The 24,580-nt window shown below is 39.7% G+C and overlaps 1 protein-coding gene across 10 annotated transcripts in view; it reads left to right on the top strand.

The window, feature by feature from the left end:
• Positions 1-24,580, top strand: part of PPFIA1 (PTPRF interacting protein alpha 1) — a 126,455-nt gene that overhangs the window by 70,341 nt on the left and 31,534 nt on the right. For 6 of the 10 annotated variants that reach the window (XM_038764010.1, XM_038764013.1, XM_038764009.1 and 3 more), the window contains exons 10-17: positions 612-695; positions 7,204-7,335; positions 11,305-11,367; positions 12,839-12,918; positions 13,104-13,239; positions 15,462-15,685; positions 19,156-19,387; positions 24,018-24,047. In XM_038764010.1, the coding sequence (XP_038619938.1) occupies positions 612-695; positions 7,204-7,335; positions 11,305-11,367; positions 12,839-12,918; positions 13,104-13,239; positions 15,462-15,685; positions 19,156-19,387; positions 24,018-24,047 (981 nt within the window). Of the gene's footprint in view, positions 1-152; positions 228-611; positions 696-7,203; positions 7,336-11,304; positions 11,368-12,838; positions 12,919-13,103; positions 13,240-15,461; positions 15,686-19,155; positions 19,388-24,017; positions 24,048-24,580 lie in introns of all 10 variants that reach the window. The other 4 variants (XM_038764012.1, XM_038764017.1, XM_038764016.1 and 1 more) reach the window with 2 other exon arrangements.

Genomic DNA, 24,580 nt, shown 5'->3' on the forward strand with positions numbered 1-24,580 from the left:
AGACATTTGAATGGAAGCAGCTAAAATATGCTAAACCTTAAAGCAGTTTATATTTGCTAGCCACAACTGACCTTTTCTGTGCTTTTAAAGTCTTGGTTTTTTGTTTTTCTGTTTTTTACTGTTATCTTTCCTGTTCCTTGTTGGCTTTGTAGCTTGACCTTTTGTCTTCTGGAAACTCTTCTCCTAAGGAGGCTAAACTGTTGGAACTTACTTCCAAACTTAGGAAGGTAGAATTTGCATATTGGTCCCTGTTTCTGCTTGCTGCTTTCTGCTTTTTGTGATAACTAACCAAGAACCTTTTGAGGGTGGGGAAGGAGCTAAGAACCTGTTTGCAAATGAGGGAGGTGTGAATGCAAATTTTTCTGGCACAAAGTTAGTTACCAGCATCAGACATGGCATAAAATCACCAATGTGAGAGGATTTGTTACTCACTGTTTAACACGTGGAACCTCACAAGATCTGTCGATAAGTGGAAGAAAATACTTTTCACTGCATATGGTTGAAAAATTTCAATTCACACAAAGCATGCTAGCTTGTTGCAGCCGCATTAGAACGTAGTACACTCTAATTAATGTTAATGATTAGTAAAAGATTACAGTTTTTCCTGGTAGGCTGAAGAGAGACACGGCAACATTGAAGAAAGATTGCGACAAATGGAAGCACAACTGGAGGAAAAGAATCAGGAATTGCAGCGGGTATGTTTTAAATCCAGGGAGTGGTTGGCAATTCTCACCAGTAGGTTGTGTTCCTTGGATAGTTTTATGTCAATTCTGTTATAACCAAAGGGAGAACAGCTGTAAGATCCAGAATGAACACCTAAGCCTATACATATACAGGCATAGCAAATTTTAGAATTCTTTCACGTTAACAAAACCCAAGTCATCTGATACAGGCCAAAAATGGAACAGATGACCCATTTACTCAAGCAAACACCGAAGTGATTTATCTGAAAGTCTTGCATTGTTTCCGCTTCGTGTTGGGAAGTACCACTAGGAATACTTGCCACATTAGTTAAATAGCACTTGCCTTGGTAAGGGACTAAGGGACTCAAACTTGGTCACACTTCAGTTAACGAAGAGGGCGGTTTGTCCCAATCACCTCCGTATCAGTGTAACGGTACTATTGGAACAAATGATATGTATATTATGCTGGCTGGATCAAAAGTCAGTGTAATTATTCATTTTAAAAAATGGGGTCCATGATAGCACCTGGTAAACCACTACAGCTCAAATTGTGGGGTGACTTCAGGATACCTCTGGGAATCATGACTTGCAATTTCAGGAAGGGCGGGGGGAGGAGTATGGGGTGTGTGTGTGTGTGTGTTGTGTGATAAATCGACCTCTTGTTGTCCTGGGGCTGTATAGACCTGTCATGATTTGTACTATCAGACGCTCATCAGCTTTCCTCAGGGTTTATAAAGGAGATTCAGTAGAGGGAATCTGCCCTCCTCTATCTGAGAGTGAAAGCCCCCAACTGAATAGTTTTGTGATGCATCTAGATAAGGTACGGGAAAGTGGGAGCCAGGGACAGCTCTTGCCATTGACCGCAGCCATCTGTTCAAATGTTGCAGTCCTGGAAAAAGTTGATAGAGGTCTTGGTAAAATCCTGAGGGTAGAAAACCTGATTCAGACATTGGAACTGAAAGAAAGCAAGGTAGTGTGGATTACAAAGACTGGCTTAGATTGGTAACAGGGTCAGAGGCCTTCCATGTAATTGGTTTGAGCTGCTTCCTCTCCATTGCTCTTAGTAATGTTATTTGAAGGAATGTGATGTATGCTTATTGAATCTCCAGTTGAACCTTAAAGAAAAATATTTCAAATTCCAACTATAGCTGCCTCGTACAACTTCTTAGGGAACGAAACCAAATGTCTTCTTGTCCTAGATTTTTCTTCACGTATTCCTTAAAAATGGAGAGAAAATGAGCTGCCAAGAACTGAAAATTTTAAAATGTCTCCGTTCGGATGTAATTTCCCCATGTACCTTTAAATACAGAAAATTGAAATTGATGATGTTGTTGGTATTTAAGTGTTTATTATGTGCCAGGCACTGTTCTAAGCGCTGGGGTTGATACAGGGTAATCAGGTTGTCCCACGTGGGGCTCACAGTCGTAATCCCCATTTTACAGATGAGGGAACCGAGGCACGGAGAAGTTAAGTGACCTTCCCAAAGTCACACAGCTGCCAAACTGCGGAGCCGGGATTAGAACCCACGACCTCTGACTCCCAAGCCTGGGCTCTTGCCGCTAAGCCATGCTGCTGCTTGGAGATAGAGAATTGAGATAGAGAAGAGCTAAACATCTCCTTCCCCCTCTCAGGGTCACACCTGGAGAGTGGCCTAGCCATTCCATTCCTTGCTTGGCCAGTAACTAGTGAGTGGAAGGCAGTTTGCTACAAACTCACCTGTGCTGGGCCGCAGCGGCATGGGAGAAAGTCGAGGGCGGAGACTCTAGTTTACTTCGTGGAAGAAGGCAATGGGAAACCACGTCCGTATTATGACCAAGAAAACTCTATGGATCCACTACCAGAATGACTGCGGATGGAGGTGGGGCGTTGTAGGAAAGATGTGTCCATAGCGTTGCTATGGTGACGACGGCATAAGACAAGACATAAGGCAGAACATCTCCTTACCAAGTGTGTCCCTTCCTTTGAATTAAGGGAATCAATTTGCAGATGCTTCAAAATAGTTTTGATTATTGTGTGGCAGCGCTAGGCGTAACACCTAAATTTTCTAAGCCTAAAGCTTAGATAGCATTGTGAGGTAGATTTATGGTCAGTTGAAGAACAGAGGTCTAAAGCAACACTCAATTTGGCTTCTCTGTGTATTACAAAATCACCCAATACCTGGATATTATCCATTGTTGGCTTTTGCTTGAGAAAGTTTTGGAATCTTTATAATTTTTGTTTCGCTAAAAAATTTTGTAGATTGTTTTGTGATATCTGCCTATTTGTCTCCTGTTGTGAGATCAGTACCCTTGGATCTGCACCCTCTAAATTCTCCATACTCACCCCACCTCCTTGTGCACATACCCAGTATTTATTTATATTAGTGCCTGACTAGACTGCAGGCTTGTTGTGGGCAGGGAATGTTTCTGTTTATTGTTGTATTCTCCCTAGCGTGTGCCCCGCCTTGGTAGAAAACTCCTTGAGGACAGGGATCATGTCTGTTAATTCTGTTGTACTTTCCCAAATGCTTAGTACAGTGCTCAGCACAGAGGAATGCTCAAATATTATTGATTGAAATCAAGAGCAAAGAAGCATTATAGCTTTTGTGTTAATTATTCTTTTGACTGTATTTTCAAACCCATAAGAATAATTCCCCCCCACACCCAGCAAACTTGACACAACTTTCAAATAATCAGTTTCTTCAAAAAGATACTGAGACGGACTTAAAAGTGCCTAGTTTGATTTTGTGGGAAAGGTAATTACTCCAAACATTTCAAATCCATTAAAGGAAAAAATTTGATCTCACGCCTAGCTTTGCTCTTATACTTTTAATAAAAATGTGTGTGGGAGAGAGCTGAAATGCGCTGATACCTAGGATCCTAGGCCTAAACTAGCCCTCAGAACTGAGGACGCGTACCCAGCCGGACACTTGGCTGGACCCATTGGAATCATACTTTACTTTCCAGGGAGTTGGGATGCCTACTTCATTGAACACAGAATCCAAGCTACAAGTACCAACCAATGAATTAGCACTTAACTGAAACACTATCAGTCATATGGACTCAGTGGATAAGGCAAGGAGGCACTCATTCGATCAGTCGAGTTTGCGATTAAAAAAAAACTACTAGCAGCATAACAAGAAATATATCTTCAGCCATCTACATTTTTATGATTCAAAACAAAATAGGAAAACGTTTGAAGGGACCTGCAGATTAAGGTAACACGCGGTGTAACCAGCAACAGGGAGCCAAGACAGGAAAGATGTAGGGATATGCTGGTAGAGGCCACTTAACGACTAAGGGAGTAGTGTGGATAACCCTTCAGAAGACAAGAACACTACTTTGATCTTCTGAACATTCCTGCCTATAGCAGCATAAAAAATTGTGAAGGCATGGCCTCAGCTCCTACCGTGGAGAAGGTCACTCAAAGCTAAGAAAAATGATAAAGTGCCTGGATTTGATGGCATAAGCGTGAAGATACACCTGACCAGGTTCTTGCCCAACATTTACTGAAGAAATGCCTTAGGACTTCAGATACCACTGAGAAAGCTACCAAGGTATCTCACTGCTTTCCATTGCAGGCAAGATTCAGGCCTGAATCTTTGAAGACAATATAAGCAACTAAGCGGTGCTTGAATCCTAGTGTGGCTTCAGATCAAAACACAGTACAGCAGATATGATTAATTGCAGCATAATAGAGAAAGAGGCAGGCAGCTGGGCCAAGACTGCTTTACCGTCTTCTGGCACCATTGATAGACAGGGTTTCCTGGTACCTGCTAAGCAGATTTGCCTGGTCTGAGAAGTTTACCAAGATCCTTAGGCTACTTTCTGATGGTATGATCAGTGAGATCAGAACTAGAGGTGTCTTGTCTGACCCTTTCCCCCTGTGATTATTGACGTAAAGCAGGGTTGTGTATTAAGATTAGTCCTGTTCAGTCTATTCTGTGATGTCATCAATCAATCGTATTTATTGAGCGCTTACTGTGTGCAGAGCACTGTACTAAGCGCTTCGGAAGTACAAGTTGGCAACATATAGAGACAGTCCCTACCCAACAGTGGGCTCACAGTCTGTCATGATTGAGGATGGAACAAGGGTCCTAGCAGCTTGTCAGAATATGCTTGCAGTCCATGGGGAAATTTTCAGTTCAACAGGTTATGTGAGACCAGCTGTTCATGAGGCATATACACAAGAAAATATGTATTTAATTGTGGATCGCTTTACAAAATGTTGGGCCCCAACCTATTCTATTTATTTTATTTTGTTAGTATGTTTGGTTTTGTTCCCTGTCTCCCCCTTTTAGACTGTGAGCCCACTGTTGGGTAGGGACTGTCTCTATATGTTGCCAACTTGTACTACCCAATCGCTTAGTACAGTGCTCTGCACACGGTAAGTGCTCAATAAATACGATTGATTGATTGAGTTAAGATGCTTTGGATTGTTATCCCAAGCCATTGGATGACAGTTCCTTTATGTACAGCATACAGTGTGAGTCATTCTGTTGAACATTACCAGGAGAATTTTCTGAGATAAATTTATAGTGTCCTCAGACATTCACAAACCCGAGACACAGAAGTTTCATTTAAGCAGTAGAAATAGAAAGAAAGAAAACTAGACTAGGTTCCAGTTATCATCCACCCGAGATGTACGGGCTTCTTAAAACATCAAACCAAAATTCTGAGTTCTGTACTTACTACATAGCAGGATGTTCAACACAGTTATGACAATGGCAGTGAAAGACAGAAAAATCCAGAGTTTCCCCTCCCGAGTTTCAAAGGCTCTGCCTGGCTTGATTGACTCTCATTCCCAGATGATTCTGGGAAACGTGTCTTCTGGGATGTAGCAAATCCCTAGCAAGTACCCTTACTTTGCCTTCAGTTCCTTGACCCCAGCTCCACCTTCGATGGAATAATAACCATTGCTTTAACCAGGTTCTAGCAACCTGGTTTCAGCGTAGAGTTATAGATGGACAATAAAGCTTGAAGGAAACACAGGAAGTCCTACGAACACCAAAGATTTTCAGCAGCAGTAAGGAACTTAGTATTACCTCATTCATTCAATCGTATTTATTGAGCACTTACTGTGTGCAGAGCCCTGTACTAAGCGCTTGGGAAGTACAAGTTGGCAACATATAGAGATGGTCCCTACCCAACAACGGGCTCACAGTCTAGAAGGGGGAGACAGACAACAAAACAAAGCATATTAACAAAATAAAATCAATAGAATAGTGAATATGTACAAGTAAAATAGAGTAATAAATCCGTACAAACATATATACAGGTGCTGTGGGGAGGGGAAGGAGGTAGGGAGGGGAGGATGTTGGGGGGAGAAGAAGGAGGGGGCTGTCTGGGAAGGCCTCCTGAAGGAGGTGACCTCATGATTTTGATACCTTAAGCAGTACACTGGCCAGCAATTTGGGAATAGACAGAATTAAGAATAAAAAAGAGTAACATGAATTTTGGAAGATTGACAGAGATATGCCCACTGTGTGACTGTTAATGAATAAAATACAATGCAAGAAACTAAAACCTTATGGAGCAATCTGAGGAGGTGTGCAAGGGCCTGAGAGTATTTCACTCGCTCCTCCGCCAGTGCTACGATAACTTAGAGCCACAGAGCATCTCCTACATGCCACTGCCCCCAGGGGTTGCCTTTACAACATAACATCCTTGGGAAGCTGCAGTCAAAACATAGTCAATGATAATAATAATAGTAATAATAATAATAATAATGGCATTTATTAAGCGCTTACTATGTGCGCAGCACTGTTCTAAGCGCTGATGAGAAACTTCAGTGCAGGCATGGGTCTTTATACCTTTCACCCACACCACTTTTCCCCACAAGACCGCTACCTCTCTGGAGATCTCCACTCTTTAGATCCCGTCCGTGCACACCCTTATCCCAGGCCATCTTCCCCCGACTTGGGATCCCTACCTAACCTCCCCTTTCATAACCCTCACATCTATACCCACAACCCTACCCTCTCTACCAACTCAACTCCCTCACCCTCTGTGCTTCCTTGGATTGTACACCACCTAGGCCCAGTCCCGAATCACATCTACAGAAGGCTTCCTCCTTATCTTCCTGCGTTTGTGCTGCGGAATACTGCTCGTGAAAATCTAGGCACCAGAGATAGGGATTGGCAGGAAGCCTGAAGTATACCACACATTGTTACCTAGGCAGTTGGCATTCATTCATTCAGTTGTATTTATTGAGCGCTTACTGTGTGCAGAGCACTGTACTAAGCGCTTGGGAAGTACAAGTTGGCAACATATAGAGACAGTCCCTACCCATTGGCAGATTAAATGAGATCAGCCATCCTTATGAGAAACATTCACTTCAGCTGTCGATTTATCCGAATACCTAATCCCCCTTTCGTAATCAGAAACCAAAAGATCTGTTGCTAAATATGAGAGCTACGTGGGTATAGTATTATGACTGAATAGTTTTTCTTTTTATGAGCCTATTAAACATTAATGAAATTTTTAAATAAAATATGAACACATAACTGCAATTTCCAATTCCCCCTCCCAAATATTTTTAGGCGAGGCAGAGGGAGAAGATGAATGAAGAACATAATAAACGTTTATCAGACACCGTTGATAAGCTACTTTCTGAATCCAATGAAAGACTTCAGCTTCATCTTAAGGAGAGGATGGCTGCCCTAGAAGATAAGGTATGATATTTTGATAGTTATGAAGTAATTTATTTTTGTATACTCAAAATATCAAAATTGGAGATGTAAGCCTTCACGTTCTGCATATTGATGGAAAGCACAAATAAATGCTTAGAAAAGTTGAAATTAATGCAGTTGCTTCAGAATTTGACATCTCATTTGAGTTGAATAACACATCACTGCAAATAAGTCACCCTAACGATCATCAACACATTCATTTGACTTTTCAGTCACTGACAAAAGCAATTATCAACATATAACTCTAGCCCCTACTCTCTCCTAATACCTTTAAGGTCATTATGGGCTGCTAATTCTGCAGCTAATTCTGTTGTACTCTCCCAAGCACTTATTACAGTGCTCTGTACATAGTAAACACTCAGTAAATACCATTGATTGACTTTAATTTTTGAAAGCGTGAGTCAACCTTAAGTGTTTAATTTTGTGTGTTTTATTGCTTGTCTGCTCATCGCATTTAGTTATATCAACAATTTTTAATTTAAAATTCATCTTTACTTAGGGTCTTCCCGTACTTACCTTAAGGTAGCCATTTCTGCAAAACACTCTTCAAAGAGAAATTTTTGGTCCCAATCAGCAGAAAGCAGGCCTAAATTTGTGTCAAACTAAAAGAAGCAGGAATTGTGTCGTGCAGCAAGTTGGAGCTATGTACCCCTTGCCCTGACATTCATTTATTCATTCAATCGTATTTATTGAGCGCTTTCTGTGTGCAGAGCACTGTACTAAGCGCTTGGGAAGTACAAGTTGGCAACATATAGAGGCAGTCCCTACCCAGCAACAGGCTCACAGTCTAGAAGGGGGGCGGAGGGGTCTCTTGGACCCCTTACATCAGCATCTCTGGGTGACCAGCACAGTGCATTAAATATTTTTTCACCCTCTTTGCAGACTCTTTCACCACATAGTCACCACCCTGAAGGAGGGTCCAAAGTCCAGGCAGACTGGCGACAGAGTGGTTTGGAGGGCCAAAAACCATCAGCACCCATGGATAGCACTTTGCTATTCAGATTAGATCCCTAAATGTATTATGATGTCCATGTGTGGAGACAGTATTATAGCAAAAATACTCTGGTGATAACATCCTGTTGCCTATAATCCTCGTGTCGAAAATCTTCTATTTTTAGCCGACTAGTGATTCTGTTATCGTAAATGTTTGCCCTTGAAGATAGCTGATGAAAGACCATGATGGCATAGAGGTTAATTTCCTTTCAGCTAATTATTTGGAAAATAGGATGTAGGTACATAAGGGAAAACGAGATATACCTACATTGTGGCAACCTCCAGTCATTCTTAATGTTCAGAAAGCTTTTTCCGTTGTCAGCTCAATAATTAAAACACTAGTATAAATTAACAGTGCTGATTATTATTCTTTTCATATTGTGACTGACAGTTTAAGAATCATCCCGAGAAAGTATAGAAATAAAACATTAGGAAGGATTTTTACAAAAGTAAATTCAGAATTCCAGAGACTGAATTATTGGCCCAAAATGGGAAAATGTAACTACTCAGGTTATCTTTTTAGAAAAGGATCAATGCTGTATGGTTGCCTTTTCTTATTGATCCTGAACAGGTATATGTTCAAGAAAATTTTAAGGCACCCAATTAAAAGCATCTTATAAAAGCTACTTACACTACCTATAGAAAAGTGATCTTCAAACGTGGCATTCAGGCATCCATCCTACAATATAGGTAGTCGCATTCCCACAGATGACCATTTTATCAAAAAATCATGGTATGTCATAAATACTTTCAATGGGAAATAAGACTTTAGTGCGGGGAGGATTTGAAAACGACTGAAATAGGATGCAGTTTCTATCACACGGGGTGAAATTCAAGATCATGGAAGACAAATGTCATCTTAATTTTATTCTGGTTAAAACTTGATGTGAACTCTTATACCTAAATTCATTCTTTGACATCTCTCAAGTGCATTACTTACAAAGGATGTTATTACCACTGATTAGTCATTTTCTAGCGATAATGAATTTTAAGTACTTTGTGGTTGATTCCCTTCAGATTGTAGTTGCCGTTGCTACTGGGAGGCTATATCCATGAGTGTGTCATAGAGACTGTCATGCCCATTTGCACTCGTTGTCACAATAGAGAACCTTTTTGACCCCTTGCCATTGTGGGAGAGAATTGCTCAAAGGGGCTAGGTATGCATTTGAATTGTTTTTCTAGTAGTGGCGACTCTTAGCACCTCCTGTATCCAAGAGCACACACTGTGAAACATCTGATAGAGCAGTTGGCATATGTGATCCTGAAACAGAGTAGCTCTGGGACCTCAGCTGGAACAGACAACACTGTGAGCCCCTTGGCAGTGCCAACGATTGGTAACAGGACTACCCCGTCTGCTTAAAAGCAGCAGTTCCTCACAGAGCTGCATTTCACTTAACCAAATTATTTCTCTGTTATCATAGCTATTCTTCCATCGCACTCTATCCAAATCACATTCTGAAAAGTCATTTTCTAGCAGGAATATGTATACTGTCACCTTAAATTTGCTTGAAAAAGTGGCACCCATTGAGGCAAAATGGGAACAATTGCCCCCCACAGCTGTTTGAGCTAGTCTCCCAGACTTGCTCATCCCGGTTCTATGGATGATAAGATCTAAAAGTTTTCAAACAAGGCTGGTAAGATGTCAGAATTGTGGCTTTCTGACCTTTTAGCTCTTTGAAGCCTCTCCCTTTCTAATTCCGCTCCTTCCAGAAATCCCTGACCCCTTTCCACTCTCACACTCAAAACGAAAAATCAGCAGCTCTGATTGCCCTCCATTTTTAGGTTTGCAGAGTTCAGCAACTAAAGTGGCTTAGGCATCATACATATAGACTGTGAGCCCGCTGTTGTATAGGGACCGTCTCTATATGTTGCCAATTTGTACTTCCCAAGTGCTTAGTACAGTGCTGTGCACACAGTAAGTGCTCAATAAGTACTATTGAATGAATGAATACATCAACCACTATCCTGTTTTCCAATCATTGGCAGCACCAGCATCTTCACCAGAGGTCAGTGATCTTAGGCTCAGTGGACAGAGCCTGGGCTTTGGAGTCAGAGGTCATGGGTTCAAATCCCGGCTCTGCCAATTGTCAGCTGCATGACTTTGGGCAAGTCACTTAACTTCTCTGGGCTTCAGTTCCCTCATCTGTCAAATGGGGATGAAGACTGTGAGCCCCCCGTGGGACAACCTGATCACCTTGTAACCTCCCCAGCGCTTAGAACAGTGCTTTGCACATAGTAAGCACTTAATAAATGCCATCATCATTATTATTATTATTAGCCATTCTACCCAGTAATTCTGTTTCTGGCACTCAAAACTGCCAGTTCCAGTGTATTCCCTCCCCAGCCCTAGTGCTAATGTTCCCGTGACCCCATTGCTGTCGTTTGTCTACTTGTACCAACATAGTGCTGATCATGAGGGCAGAGACCTGATGGCAGACACAGGTCCTGAGAGCAGAGGGGCGGAACAAGTAATGGCAATTTTCTAGAAGTTTTCTGAACTGTAAGTTTGTTGTGGACAGGGAGCGTGTCTACCAACCTTATGCTGTATTCTCACAAGCACATAGTACAGTGCTCTGCACACAGTCAGCACTCAATAAGTACCACTGTTGATGGTGATGATTCCTGAAACCAGGTAACGGACAACTAAGCCCATCCCTTTTCCATATAGTGTCGCTGCTTTCTCTCTGGAAACTTGTAGGGGAAAACATGGCTGATGTGTGACCTAAATCAGGAGTCTGCCTAAGGAAAATATCAGTCAATGGTAAATTTTTATATTCACAATGAAAATGTAATTATCAGTAAATATTCACTGTTGTCAGTTTGCTGAATCATGTTAGAAGAATACCTGGCACAGTATTGGGTCACAGTATAAACAATACATTTTCAAATTTTTGTAACTTTTTGTTAAGGTGAAATTCTTTAGTAGCAAACTTAAAAAATATGAAACCTCTGTTCTAGAATTCTCTACTTCGGGAAGTTGAAAATTCAAAGAAGCAGGTAGAAGAAATTCAGAATGAAAAGGTAAATGTTTCTTAATTTACAGAAGAAATTTATTATTCCAGCAGAACTATGTTAAATTTCTTTCTAACTGTATTTTGTTTATACCAGGGAAATAATTGCATTGATTCCAGGGAGCTACAGATATAGGTAAAGCATGCTCAAATGCTATAGTTAGTCTTTACACAGATACTGATTTTCCCTAATTATTTCTTTTGATATTTACATTTAACCAGCTGCATTGGTTGCTAGTAGTTTAGATATGAATAAGCAACTGGGAGGGAATGGAGACAGGATTCAGTTTTGAGTGGTGTAGGCGATTGAGAAATTGCTTATTTCTCTCTTGCAGATTTTTCTATACATTTTATAGCGTTTTAAATTCTGTTACTCTTCTGTTGAATTTTTGAAACATGTATCGATTATGTGAGGAATTGAATCCCTGAGGCTCATAATACACGTTGTTTTCCGGGCCATAGATACCCACTCCATGGGGTCCTCGTAGCTCTTTGAGCTGGACTCACAGGTTTATCCCAAGCCTCTGACAGAAGCTGTGAGTTTCCAGTCAGGACTGAAAAGAGCCAGAATGGTGGCTCTCTGGCCTATTGGCTCTTTGACGACTTTCTCCTCCCAATTCTCATTCTCTCGCTCCCCTCTCTCAAAATCTAAGCCTCATTCAGCTCTGTGTACAACACTCAAAGAACCTCTGCTTTTGGCATCAATAGCTTAAACCACTTGTTGACAGACCATTGGCAGCACGAGAAGCCAACCCACCTGGCAACCATTACCAAAGCAACAGCTGCCCATAATGTCATCTCTCCAGTTCCTTCTCCCCATCCCTCATGTCATTAATCCAGCTAAGAGGCAGCACAACCTGTTGGAAAGAGTGTGTAAGTCAGAAAATCAAGGTTCTCATCTCAGCTCGACCACTTGCCTAATCCATATGGCCTTTGTTGGGCAAGTAATATAACCTGTTTGTGCCTCTGTTTCCTGGAGTTGATAGTAGTTCTTTTTACCCTTTCCATTTGGACCATGAACCCCCTAGTGCAAAAGGTACTGTATCTGACCATTATATTTACACCAGCACCCAGCCCACTGGTTGCTGCAGAGTAAGTGCTTAAAAATTATAATTTAATGATTATTATTACCAATTCACAGGCAGTCTGAGTGACAAAGTGAGAATTTGACAGATTCTGGGGGAATGGGTATTAGTAGCTTGGAAGTGAGGAGAGAACTGAGAGTTGCTAGAAATTGTGGTGGCGAGGAGATAGATTGCCGTTGTATGAGTTTGTTTCCCGTGTCCCCCTTTCTTTCTCCCTATCCTCCATTCCACGTGCAAAGTTCTTGGATGCTGAGAAAATCCTTTAAAAGTGTGCATGTAGGATGTCACCTGCTTCAGTTCATTAGTAACCTCCGAGGTATTATATTTTGGGTTATTTTGAAACCCCTAATTTCCAAAGCTCCTGAATGGTCTGACATTTCATCCACAATTTCCCAGGATCAACTGGTGCTAAACATTGACTCACTGAAGACTGAAATCGACCAGATGAGGATCAGGGCTGCTTCCCTCCATCACAGGTGTGGTGTCAACAAATAATGAAATGCAGTATGCAGCCACAAGAATGATGTTCTTTGTGTCTACTGGATGTTTTTCTTTTATACATTTATTTGCCTTGGAAACCAACAATTTCAGGGACTGTGGGGAGAGGGGGGTGTCAAGTTCATTTCATAATGATGGTGAACTTTCTCTTTCCACGTTTTAGTCGTCCGCATTTGGGGAGTGTGCCCGATTTCCGTTATCCGGTGGCAGATACTCATGCGGATCCATACAACACGGCCTCAGTGTTGCGGCGCCCCCAGAAAGGGCGCCTAGCGGCTCTTCGGGACGAACCCTCAAAGGTAATAGAACCGAATATATGATTTTTAGACCGAAATATGCTTTGCTCAGAGAAAGCGCTCACACCAGCCTTAAGTTCAGAAAATATTGTTCTGACATTATGATTTGAGCTTCTCCCAGTAGTATCGTTCCTTTACGATCAGTTGTGGCCTTCAAAAACTTTCTATTTGATCTTTGCTGTAATTTCTTATAAAGTGTATAACTTCTTGCCTTGCACTGTTGTCAGAAAGTGTGCTACATGCAAAGCACATTTTTGTACATATATATACACGTATATATATTTATATATTGCACATATTGCAGTCACACACCAACACACACACATATGACAAAATAGTTGACATCACTAAAACAAATGGAGAAACATTATGTTTAAATTTCAAGTGTAATAAGAGCTGTCACTTAAAAATAATAAAAATTGTGATATTTTTATGGTGTTTGTTAAGCATGTACTATTTGCCAGGCACTGTGCTAAGTGCTGGGGTAGCTACAAGGTAAGCAGGTTGGACAGAGTCCCTGTCCCACACTGGGTTCACAGTCTTAATGCCGTTTTTTTGTTTGTTTGTTTTTTTACAGATGAGTGAACTGAGGTACAGAGAAGTAAAGTGACTGACCCAGGGTCACACAGCAGATATGTGTGACTTGATTCTAGAGAAGCAGCGTGGCTCAGTGGAAAGAGCGCGAGCTTGGGAGTCAGAGTCATGGGTTCGAATTCTGGCTCCTCCACTTAACTGTGTGACCTTGGGCAAGCCACTTAACTTCTCTGTGCCTCAGTTACCTCAGCTGTAAAATGGGGATTAAGACTGTGAGCCCCACATGGGACAGCCTGCTCACCTTGTATCACTCCAGTGCTTAGAACAGTGCTTCGCACATAGTAAGCGCTTAGCAAATACCATCATTATTATTAGTTTTATTATGTGGTGGAGTCAGGATTAAAACCCAGGTCCTTCTGACTCCGAGACCCATGTTCTATCCACTAGGCCACGTGTCATTAATATACAGATTGAGGATGCCCAGTTCCAGAATTTATCATTAGGAATGTGCCCTTCAGATTAGTTTTCTCTTTCTTGAATTCTTAAGAGTAAAGACGGGCAAGCCGCTTAACTTTGCTGAGCCTAGTTTCCTCCTCTGTAAAATGGTGATTAAATATCTGTTCTCCCTCCTACTTACACTGTGAGCCCCAGGTGCACAGGAATGGAGAAAGGAATTTGTTTTGAATTGTGTAGCTAATCGAGAAATCTTGTAGAGATTTTTCTGCCTTTTTTAAGGCCTTTCAGTTGTTTCTCTTCCACTGAATTTTTGAAGCATGTACTGAATATTTGATGCATTGAATCTTTCCTATTCATTCATCATTCAGTATCTGAACTATTTATCTTTTACTTACCCCAGAGTTGAGTACAGTGCTTGGCACTTAGTAAGCGCTTAACAAATATCGCAGTTATTATTACTGGCAAGGAATCCCACACTCTCTAATCAATCAATCAATCGTATTTATGGAGCGCTTACTGTGTGCAGAGCACGGTACTAAGCATCTGTACTATGCATCTCTAGCATCTTATACTAATTATCTCACTCGTCCTAGTTTTACTGTAAAACTTCCAAGATCCAAATTTAACATTCAAGGTCTGATTGTCCGATTTCTGGGTTATTTGGACTCTTTCCCTCTTCCTCACCCTTTTATCTGCTTCACTGTTCATTAAATCTCCCTTGTAGGGTAGGAAGGAAAGAGTTACATATGTTGTCTGAATTGGTACTTTTAAAGTATGGTGACTGAGGGGCTTAAACAAAATTTTTGGAGTATTTGTGGATCTTGTTTCTCCATCCTCAAGCACTACCAGTTATGTGGCTAATTGAGAATGGATTATATTGAATCAATAATTTACTCCAGCCCATTAGACTGTAATATCTTCTTAATATAGTTTAGCTAAAGAGAATAAGCTAACATTCATATTGTTAGAATGTAAAGAATTCTAAGTTGTTGGTTTTGCTTGTACTAAACTTTAAATGTTACTAATTTGAATGTTTGGAGTACATAAGTTTGCCGCAATTCAAACTGAGTTCTGAAACACACTTCTTTTACATTTTTAAAGCAGTATGAAATGATCTACTTTGGGGATCACTTTTTTGCAGAAATTATTTTAGAAATGAGTTTTTGGAGGTGCTTGTTGTTTGGAGACAAAACAAAATTGGTTTTTTTTTTTTTTTTTTTTTTACTGTTTAATAGGTGCAAACCCTTAATGAGCAGGATTGGGAAAGGGCCCAACAAGCTAGTGTCCTGGCAAATGTTGCACAAGCATTTGAGAGTGATGTTGACGTATCTGATGGTGAGGATGACAGAGATACTATATTCAGCTCAGTTGATATTTTATCGCCCAGTGGGCAAGCCGATGCCCAAACTTTAGCTATGATGCTTCAAGAACAATTGGATGCAATCAACAAAGAGATAAGGTATATTTTCCTGGATTTTTTTAAACACATATAGAAAAAGAGATAATTTACCTAGGTGTTTGAGTCCTTTTAGAAAATTTAAAAAAGGTTTGGTTCAGAACTTTCAAGTGTAAAATAATAGATGTATATTCCTTGTTTATTGACTTTTTGAGAGAAAATCAGATGTAAATGGTAAGATTTTCATTAGCGTGACTCCACTTCATATGTTTTTCTTTTTCATTAAGCACTGTATTAGATTTTCCATTTTTCATGTCAGAATAATGTGGTGGATGTGCAGCCTGCGCAGTTCAGAGTAGTTCTCCCTTTTTTCCCTATGGTATTTGTTAAGTGCTTATTAAGTGCCAGGCACCGTACTAAGCACTGGGGTAGATTCAAGATAATCAGGTTGGACACAGTCCATTTTCCACATGAGGCTCACAGTCTTAACTCCAGTTTTACAGGTGAGGAAACTGAGGCACAGAGCAGACAAGTGGTGGAGTTGGCATTAGAATAATAATAATAATGATAATGGCGTTTATTAAGCACTTTCTATGTGCAAAGCACTGTTCTAAGCACTGGGGAGGTTACAAGGTGATCAGGTTGTCCCACTGGGGGCTCACAGTCTTAATCCCCATTTTACAGATGAGGTAACTGAGGCACAGAGAAGTGAAATGACTTGCCCAAAGTCACACAGCTGACAATTGGCAGAACCGGGATTTGAACCCAGGTCCTTCGGACTCCCAGGCTTGTGTTCTCACCACTAGGTCATGTTGCTTCTCACAGAGTGAGATACTTCCAAAGTATTTGTTGAGTGACCTCTTTTTAAGAATTCTAGCAGTTGGTAACTAGGAAAAATTTATAATACAACACAGCTACCGTGTAGTGATGAAATCCATAGTTTCCCCAGAGTCATTAAGAGGTTTATGTAATTGCTTAGTGGGTGTAAATTTAAGACCTTTGCTGTACCTAATGCTAGTTGCTATGGAAAGGGAGAGTAACGTTTATCATACTGCTCTAGGAATAACCGTTTTCTGTCTCATTGCAACAGAAGGGGCTTTAAAGGAGCATAGTCAGTTATTTATTACAAGGTTGCATTCTTGAAGAACCCTGAGTGAAGGAAAATGCATACATCAGTTCATCTCATGTCCAAGTGTGCACAAAGGTGCATACTGGTTCTTCTGACAGTCATATTCTATTCAGAAAGAACACTGCTGTCTGCTGTAGCATGCTGTTTAAAGTGAAAACTTGCATTTTGGCAGAACTAATGGTAACAACCACCACCAAATGCAACCCGATTTCAGAGGAAGAAGATGCAGTCCAGAACTTGCACTTAAGTTCCTATTTCTGTTTTAGGCTGCTATGGCAATAGTCACTACTGTTGGAGAGTGAAATTGTATATGCAGAGAGTTCTCAGCTCCTGCTGAGCTTGACTGGAGATTTGGCATCCCAGAGCTGCTTGAATTGTGTGTCTCTAATTTAGGTTATTCCTTTAGATTTAGTAATGTAAAGCCAAAAAAAAAAGAAGTGTGAGCAAGTTGGTTCTAGCATCCAAACAGTAAAGTACATGAGGATTCCTAATCAAAACAGAAAGTATGATAGTATTCATTATTCTTAATTAAAAGTGTGCCTAGTTTAATACAACTTTCTCTAGTAATAATGTTACTTAGACCGAGCAGTGTGTGTTTGGTGACTGCATTAACTCCAGATTTCCTTCTTTCTGAATGAGACTATTAACATTTGTTGTCACGAAAATATAAATTGGTTGCATTCATCTTATCTTTTTGAGAAAAACATGTGACTCTCCACCTGACTCTTGAGTTCTACAAATGTCAACTTCATGGTTCAAGTTTTTCATTATTATGATATTATTAAGTGGTTGCTTTGCACAAAGCACTGTAGCAAATGTGTCTAAATACAAGATAAGACCGACTCTCTGCCCTGAAAGAAAAGCACAGCCTAAGTGGGAGAGGATAATACACGAAACAATCAGAATAAGCAACAGCTTTATGTAATCCACTTTGAAGATACCGTGTTAAGTATTCCAGTGTTTGTGTTTAAAATCTAATAGTGTTTTGGACTGAGCAGTTTAAAAATAAACACAGCCCACAGTTTCTACTCTTAGCCAAGACTGGACTATTGCATTAGCCTTTTTGCTTGTCTCCCAACCTCCAGCCCCTCCCTCACTCCAATCTATACTGCACGCTACTGCATGGCAAGAGCATGGACTTGGAAGACAAAGGACATGGGTTCTAACTGACTCCGCCATTTGTCTGCTGTGTGATCTTGGGCCCTTAACTTCTCTGTGCCTCAGTTACCTCATCTGTAAAATGGGGATTAAGACTGTTAGCCCCATGTGGGACAACCTCATTTCCTTGGATCTACCACACAGATAACTTAACAAACACCGTTTAACAAACACCATAATTATTATTATTATTATCATCTTCCTGAAGCATCATTCAGCCCACATCTCTCCTCTCCTCAAACTCTCAGCTGGCTTTCTGTGTCACTCTTTGCAATAAACCAAAACTCCTTACAGGCATTTTCAGGGACCTTCACAATCTGGTCCCATTTTACCCATCTACTCTCTTTCTCTGTTTTTAGCACATTTCCCTAGAACTTTTAGCTAATTAATGGGGTGGCAACATAGCCTATGGAAAAAGGAGTTGGAAGACTGGGGTTCTATTTCCAGATCCGCCACTGGTCTGTTGTATGACCTTGGACAAGTCATTTAAACTTTTCTGTGCCTTAGCGTCCTCATCTGTAAAATGTGGCCAAACATCTGCTTTTCCCAACCCTTAGACTGTGAGTCCAGTCCTCTGTGGGACAGGAATTGTGTCCAATCTATCTAGAATATAAACCAGGCACAATGCTTGGCACAAAATGCCTAATAAATATCATTGTTAGGGTTACTGATGCATGTAGAGGTCATATTTTCGGAGGACCTTGTTTTCTACTTGCTAGATACTAAAACATAGGATAGAGCAAGCCAAACCATGTAAGTTTGTACACTTTTCATGTAGCATTATTAGTACTTTTATAATGTCAGCTACTATTACTATCAGTCAAGCTATAATGTATGTGATTGTCACTTTAAGGACAGAGTTTACATTTTTACTTTTTGAAAGTTTTTAAACAAATTTGCACTGAATCTAGTGTAGCCTAATTTGTTGTTTCTTTTGTCAGGATAGCTACTATTACTATCAGTCAAGATATAATGTATGTGATTGTCACTTTAAGGACAGAGTTTACATTTTTACTTTTTGAAAGTTTTTAAACAAATTTGCACGGAATCTGGTGTAGTCTAATTTGTTGTTTCTTTTGTCTGATAGAAATACGAATTGTCATTCCAAAACTTGTTTAAGATTTTCCCTAACTCCTCCAGCCAGACAGTAATATAGTAAGGCATATGTGTAAGGTCTTTACAAAATAATTAATCTTTTTCATTAGTAAGAAAATAATTCCTGTTTTTTTTTATTTTGCAATTCTAGATTGATACAAGAAGAAAAGGAAAATACGGAACAGCGGGCAGAAGAAATCGAAAGTCGAGTCGGGAGTGGCAGTTTAGACAATCTTGGTCGATTTAGGTCAATGAGCTCCATCCCCCCATACCCAGGTTCATCCCTAGCTGGTTCCTCCCCTCCTGGCAGTGGACGTTCCACACCAAGACGAATTCCTCATAGTCCAGCGCGGGAAGTGGACAGATTAGGTATCATGACGCTTGTAAGTACCAGTATTTTGTATGTTGTTGTAAATATTTTACTCTTGCTGAAAAAAAAACCCCAACAAACCATTGATATGCTTTCACACTTGGGAAAATCAACATAGGGCTATGAAGATGAGTATGCTTTTATCATTAAAAATGGATTTTTTAAAAGTTAGCATGATGAAGACTATAGTAAAATTTGTTCTTGCCTAGACAAATTAGCCTTCTGTCTTCAAATATGCCATTTAGGAAACATCTGCTTTTCATATGGCACCACATTTGGTGCTTCACAGAGGGAATTAAACAGGCATGGTCCCTATTTTCTGTAGGTGTAAAATCTAAAAAAACAAGCATTTTAGTAATATAGTGACCAATAAACAAATAGAGACTCACTATACTTTTTTCTAGTTAATTGGGGAAAGCTTCATCATAGAAATGGGAGGTGGTTTTGAAGTTGATGAAATTTCACGAAAGTTACTTATCTACTTATCCTGAGAGAAAACACAAAAGACTGAGTTGTTTGAGTGATTTGATTTGGGTTGTAAAGTTGTAATGTGCAGAGCTGAGTTTAAATACTGTTAAAAATATAGGACAGTGTAGATATCAGGTGGGTAAAATATGGCCTGCCAATTGATTCATTCTGGCTGAATCTAAGATGCCCATCGAATGGTTCCCAGGTCGCTCCTGTATCCAGCAGCCCCAAGGGTCATGTTGGTTGGGATTTCCAGCTCCATGTGCAAGTTTAAAATGTGTAGTAGAAAGACTACAAACCCGAGAGTCAGAGGACCTGGGTTTTAATCCCAATTCAGCCACTTGCCCGCTATGTGACAGCTAAATATCTGTTCTCCCTCGCCCTTGGACTGTAATCCCCATCTGGGACAGGGACCGTGTTTGATATGGTTATATTGTATCTACCCCAGTGTTTAGTTCAGTGCTTGGCATCCAGTAAGAGTTTGACCGATACCACTATTGTCATTATTGTTTTTATTATAAAGCTCCTAAAACCTGTTGAGAGTCATGGTAGTGCTTGCTGCTTTTACCTCCTCTCCACTGCCTCCGCAATCTTGAGCGTGATATTTGGGAGAAATTTGCCTGCAGTCTTCAATGTGTTTTAATTAGCCCTCTAACCCGAATAATTGCCTACTTCAATCTAGATGATTGCGTTTAACACCTATTGGCCTATTGCACAGAATCATGGTGGCATCCTAGTGAGGACTTCAAGCCAGACTTGTGAAATAAGTGTGAGCTTTTAATTTAGAATTCTAATTCTTCATCGAGAATAATTGTAACTGTGGCATTTGCCAAGTACTTTACTTAAGGATGGGGGTAGATAGAATATCATTCAATCAATCAATCGTATTTATTGAGCGCTTACTGAGTGCAGAGCACTGTACTAAGCGCTTGGAAAGTACAAGTTGGCAACATATAGAGACGGTCCCTACCCAGCGGTGGGCTCACAGTCTAGAAGGGGGAGACAGAGAACAAAACAAAACATATTAACAAAATAAAATAAATAGAATAGATATGTACAAGTAAAATAAATAAATAAATAAGAGTAATAAATACGTACAAACATATATACATATATACAGGTGCTGTGGGGAAGGGAAGGAGGTAAGGCGGGGGGGATGGAGAGTGGGAGGATCAAGTTGGACACATGGGGCTTAGATGAAACATAAATATACATAAATGTTCCAGATCTCATACCTCCGAATGTCAGGATATCAAAGTTCTAAAATAATTATTAAAGTACTTAAAATTCCGTAGTAACATAATGTTTTAAAATAATGTGAATGTTTTCGTGTAGAGATCTTGCAATGTTATTTTGCCTTTAAAACTACCTGATCAAAATTTTCTGCTTTTCAGTTCCACTTTTTTAATTTCTTGCCATTTTTTCTATTATCCATCCATTTTAATTTTAGATACATTGTTTGCTGGCATATTAAATTCCATATGTGTTGCTGAATCTGTAATGATTCATTTTATTGGTCTGAGGCTTCCCAAATCAAAATATTAGGCATTAATTAGAACCTTTTAACACATGTAAAATTGAGAGGTCAGAAGATTTCACTCATCTTGGGTTCAGTTTTGTTACTTTCATTAAAATGTATTAAATCATCTTTAGCTGTTTGAAGTTTAGAATATGGACTTGCAGTTCTTCATGCATTGGATTTCATTTTGTGCATTATCCTTTTTTATTATTCTAGTCATCTCAGTATTTATTTTTAATCCAGACCTCAGTTTCCTATCAATTTTTAGTTTTCTCATCCAATTTTCCTCTTCCAACCCTTTCCCAGTTTAAAAAAGAAAAAAAAAGTAGACATTTCTTATTGGCATTTTGTTCCTGTAATTGGAACAAAATTTCTATAATTTTTTTTCTGATTGGCCCTTTTATTTCTTATGCAAAGATTTCTTTTCGTGGGCACACTAATGGTGATTTTACCCAATGCGTCTTAATTCCATTCCTCCGGGATTATCAGTGTGTACTAAAAAGTTCCTGTGTACCCATTACAGAGAACCAGTTTTCCGTTATAAATATAAAACACATACCAACACATTTAAATTTGTCGGTGAAACAAGTGCTGACATTTAGTGAACGTCTGTTCCCCTAAAACACAAGAGTTCTGTATTGACAAATTATTTTTAAGTGAATACTTGTACCTGAAGTAAAAATGAAGGTAATGGGGTCAGCCTCAACCAAAAGTCATGTGAGAAGCAGTGTGGCTCAGTGGAAAGACCACGGGCTTTGGAGTCAGAGGTCATGGGTTCGAATTCCGGCTCCGCCTCATGCCTGCTGTGTGACCTTGGGCAAGTCACTTAACTTCTCGGATCCTCAGTTACCTCATCTGTAAAATGGGGGGTTGACTGAGCCCCATGTGGGACAACCTGATCACCTTGTATTTCCCCTAGCGCTTAGAACAGTGCTCTGCAAATAGTAAGCGCTTAACAAATGCCATCATTATTATTATTATTATATGGGGGTAGGTCCAAAATTGATTGTAACTTATAGTTCACTGTAAGAATGATGAGGCAATGGCATTAGTTGTCCAGGATCCCAGGAACATGCTGATCATTCTGAACAAATGCAGATGTGAGAAATTGCAATTTTTTTCCAAAATTGTTCAGCCCAATTCCTCTTCTTCAGAGGGCATAAAAATTGTATAAGGCAAACGTAATAAAGTCAAACAAATGATCCCTGTGGCTTAATTTTCAGCCCCTTTTCCTACACAGCCCCATGTACCAACCTGAAACACTTTTTTTTTTTTTTTAGTGGCATTTGTTAAGCACTTACTTTGTGCCAGGCACTGTACTAAGTGCGATGGTAGATTCAAGATAAATCTGGTTGGACACAGCCCACATGGCCCACATCCCCATTTTATAGATGAGGTAATTGAGACACAGAGAAGTTCGTTACTTGCTTAAAGTTGCACAGCAGACAGGTGGTGGAGACAGGATTAGAACCCTGGTCCTCTGAGTCCCAGGCCCAAGGTCTTTCAACTAGGCCATGTTACGATCTTCAAAACAAGCTAATCAGGTCAATATTTATCTATGGATAGGTACTTGACTCCTACAATGTGAATGTAATCTTGTAAATTCCTTGTGGGCATGGATCATATCTACCAACTCTGTTTTATTGTACTTTCCCAAGCACTTGGTACAGTGTTCTTCATACAGTAAACACTGAATAAATACCACTGTTTGATGGATTAATCATGAGTATAGTCTTGTTCATGTAAAATTAACGTGGCTGTTTACACAAACAAAATACTTTTGTTTCATATCAAAGCACCCTCCCCCACCCAAGCAAGTTTGTGTCTGACCACATTTTGTTATTCCCCTGGCTGCAGAATTTTTTGAGAAAGTATATTAATCTGTTTTCCCCATACAATGTTTTCATAGTTATAAAATATTAAAAATGCAATTCAGCTGTTCATATCGAATTGCCAAGTTATAAAGTCAGGAAATTTATTTTGAAGTAGATGACTTCATAGTATTGAAGGTGAGATAAAGAAACCCACCAAACTTAATGAGCCTCTTTTTCCCAGTGCATGAACTTGTTATTCACTGAATCAGCTTGAAAGGAATGTTGCTCTTTATGTACAGTACTTTATGTACAGTGTATGGCAACACACTGAACCCTGCCCTAATTATTTGAAGGAGTTGATACTCATCCCACAGTACTTATTTACTGTTAGAGTACACCTTAAGGTACTGGGCTTAATTGGACTTAATTCCATCCCTTTACTAATAGGTGTTCGAACTATCCCCAAATTTATGGCCTCTGACTTTGGTATTTACATAAATACATTTTTAAAGACACTATAGCCTAATGGCTATGTTCAAAATACCTGTTCTTCTTTTATCGATCCATGTAAAATTGGTTTCTCCAAAACATAGTAAGTGTAATAGGCATTTGCAGTGTTTCCATTTTAAATGTTTAGTTTTGAAGACTGCTATACCTTATTTCCCTTAAATATTTTGTGGCAGGGAAGAATCTTTCCCCTTCCCACCCCACACTGCTAAATCTTTGCTGGCATCCTCTCCTAAATGTGTTCTCCAAAAAGTACTATTGCTTTCATATTCTACTGCAGAGCTTGCAATAAATCTGGTTTCTCTTAATTTCTTTTCTTTGCATGCATCTATCAGCCTAGTGATTTAAGGAAACACCGTAGAAAGGTAAAATTATATTTAGCTATTCAGTATAACATTTGACTATGTAAAGTGTTGAAAATTATTTGCTAAGAATGCATTTCTTTTGAGTTGTATAGTATCTGTACTTGTAATTGTGAAATGTGATTTGCACCCATTATGTTATGTAGTATTATGAATTGTTTATAGTAAGTCTTTAAAAATGGTATTTGATTTTGTCAGAATATATCCCTTTTAAAAGTAGTTCACTCTATTAATTAGAATGACTTTGACCAATATAGTTGTAATGCAATATTAGGAAAGTATTGAAGATTCCCTGTTAATTTCCCATTTGTCAGGGTTGCAGTTTAAAATTTCCTAGGCTAGCTTTGGTGTGTCTTCTTTCAATTGTCTGAACTCCTGTTGTCCAGCAGAGTCAAGCTAATCTAAACCGTGACTAACAGGCGCAGAAAGGCAACAATGAAAAACCCATTCATTTGTTGTTTATTGCCCAAGTGCCAAAGCAATTTTAGTGTACTTTCGTGAACTATCAGAGTTCCGTTGTGCATATGTGGAGTTTA

The sequence above is a fragment of the Tachyglossus aculeatus genome, chromosome 22, assembly GCF_015852505.1.
Source record: "Tachyglossus aculeatus isolate mTacAcu1 chromosome 22, mTacAcu1.pri, whole genome shotgun sequence".
Classification (NCBI taxonomy): Eukaryota; Metazoa; Chordata; class Mammalia; order Monotremata; family Tachyglossidae; genus Tachyglossus; species Tachyglossus aculeatus.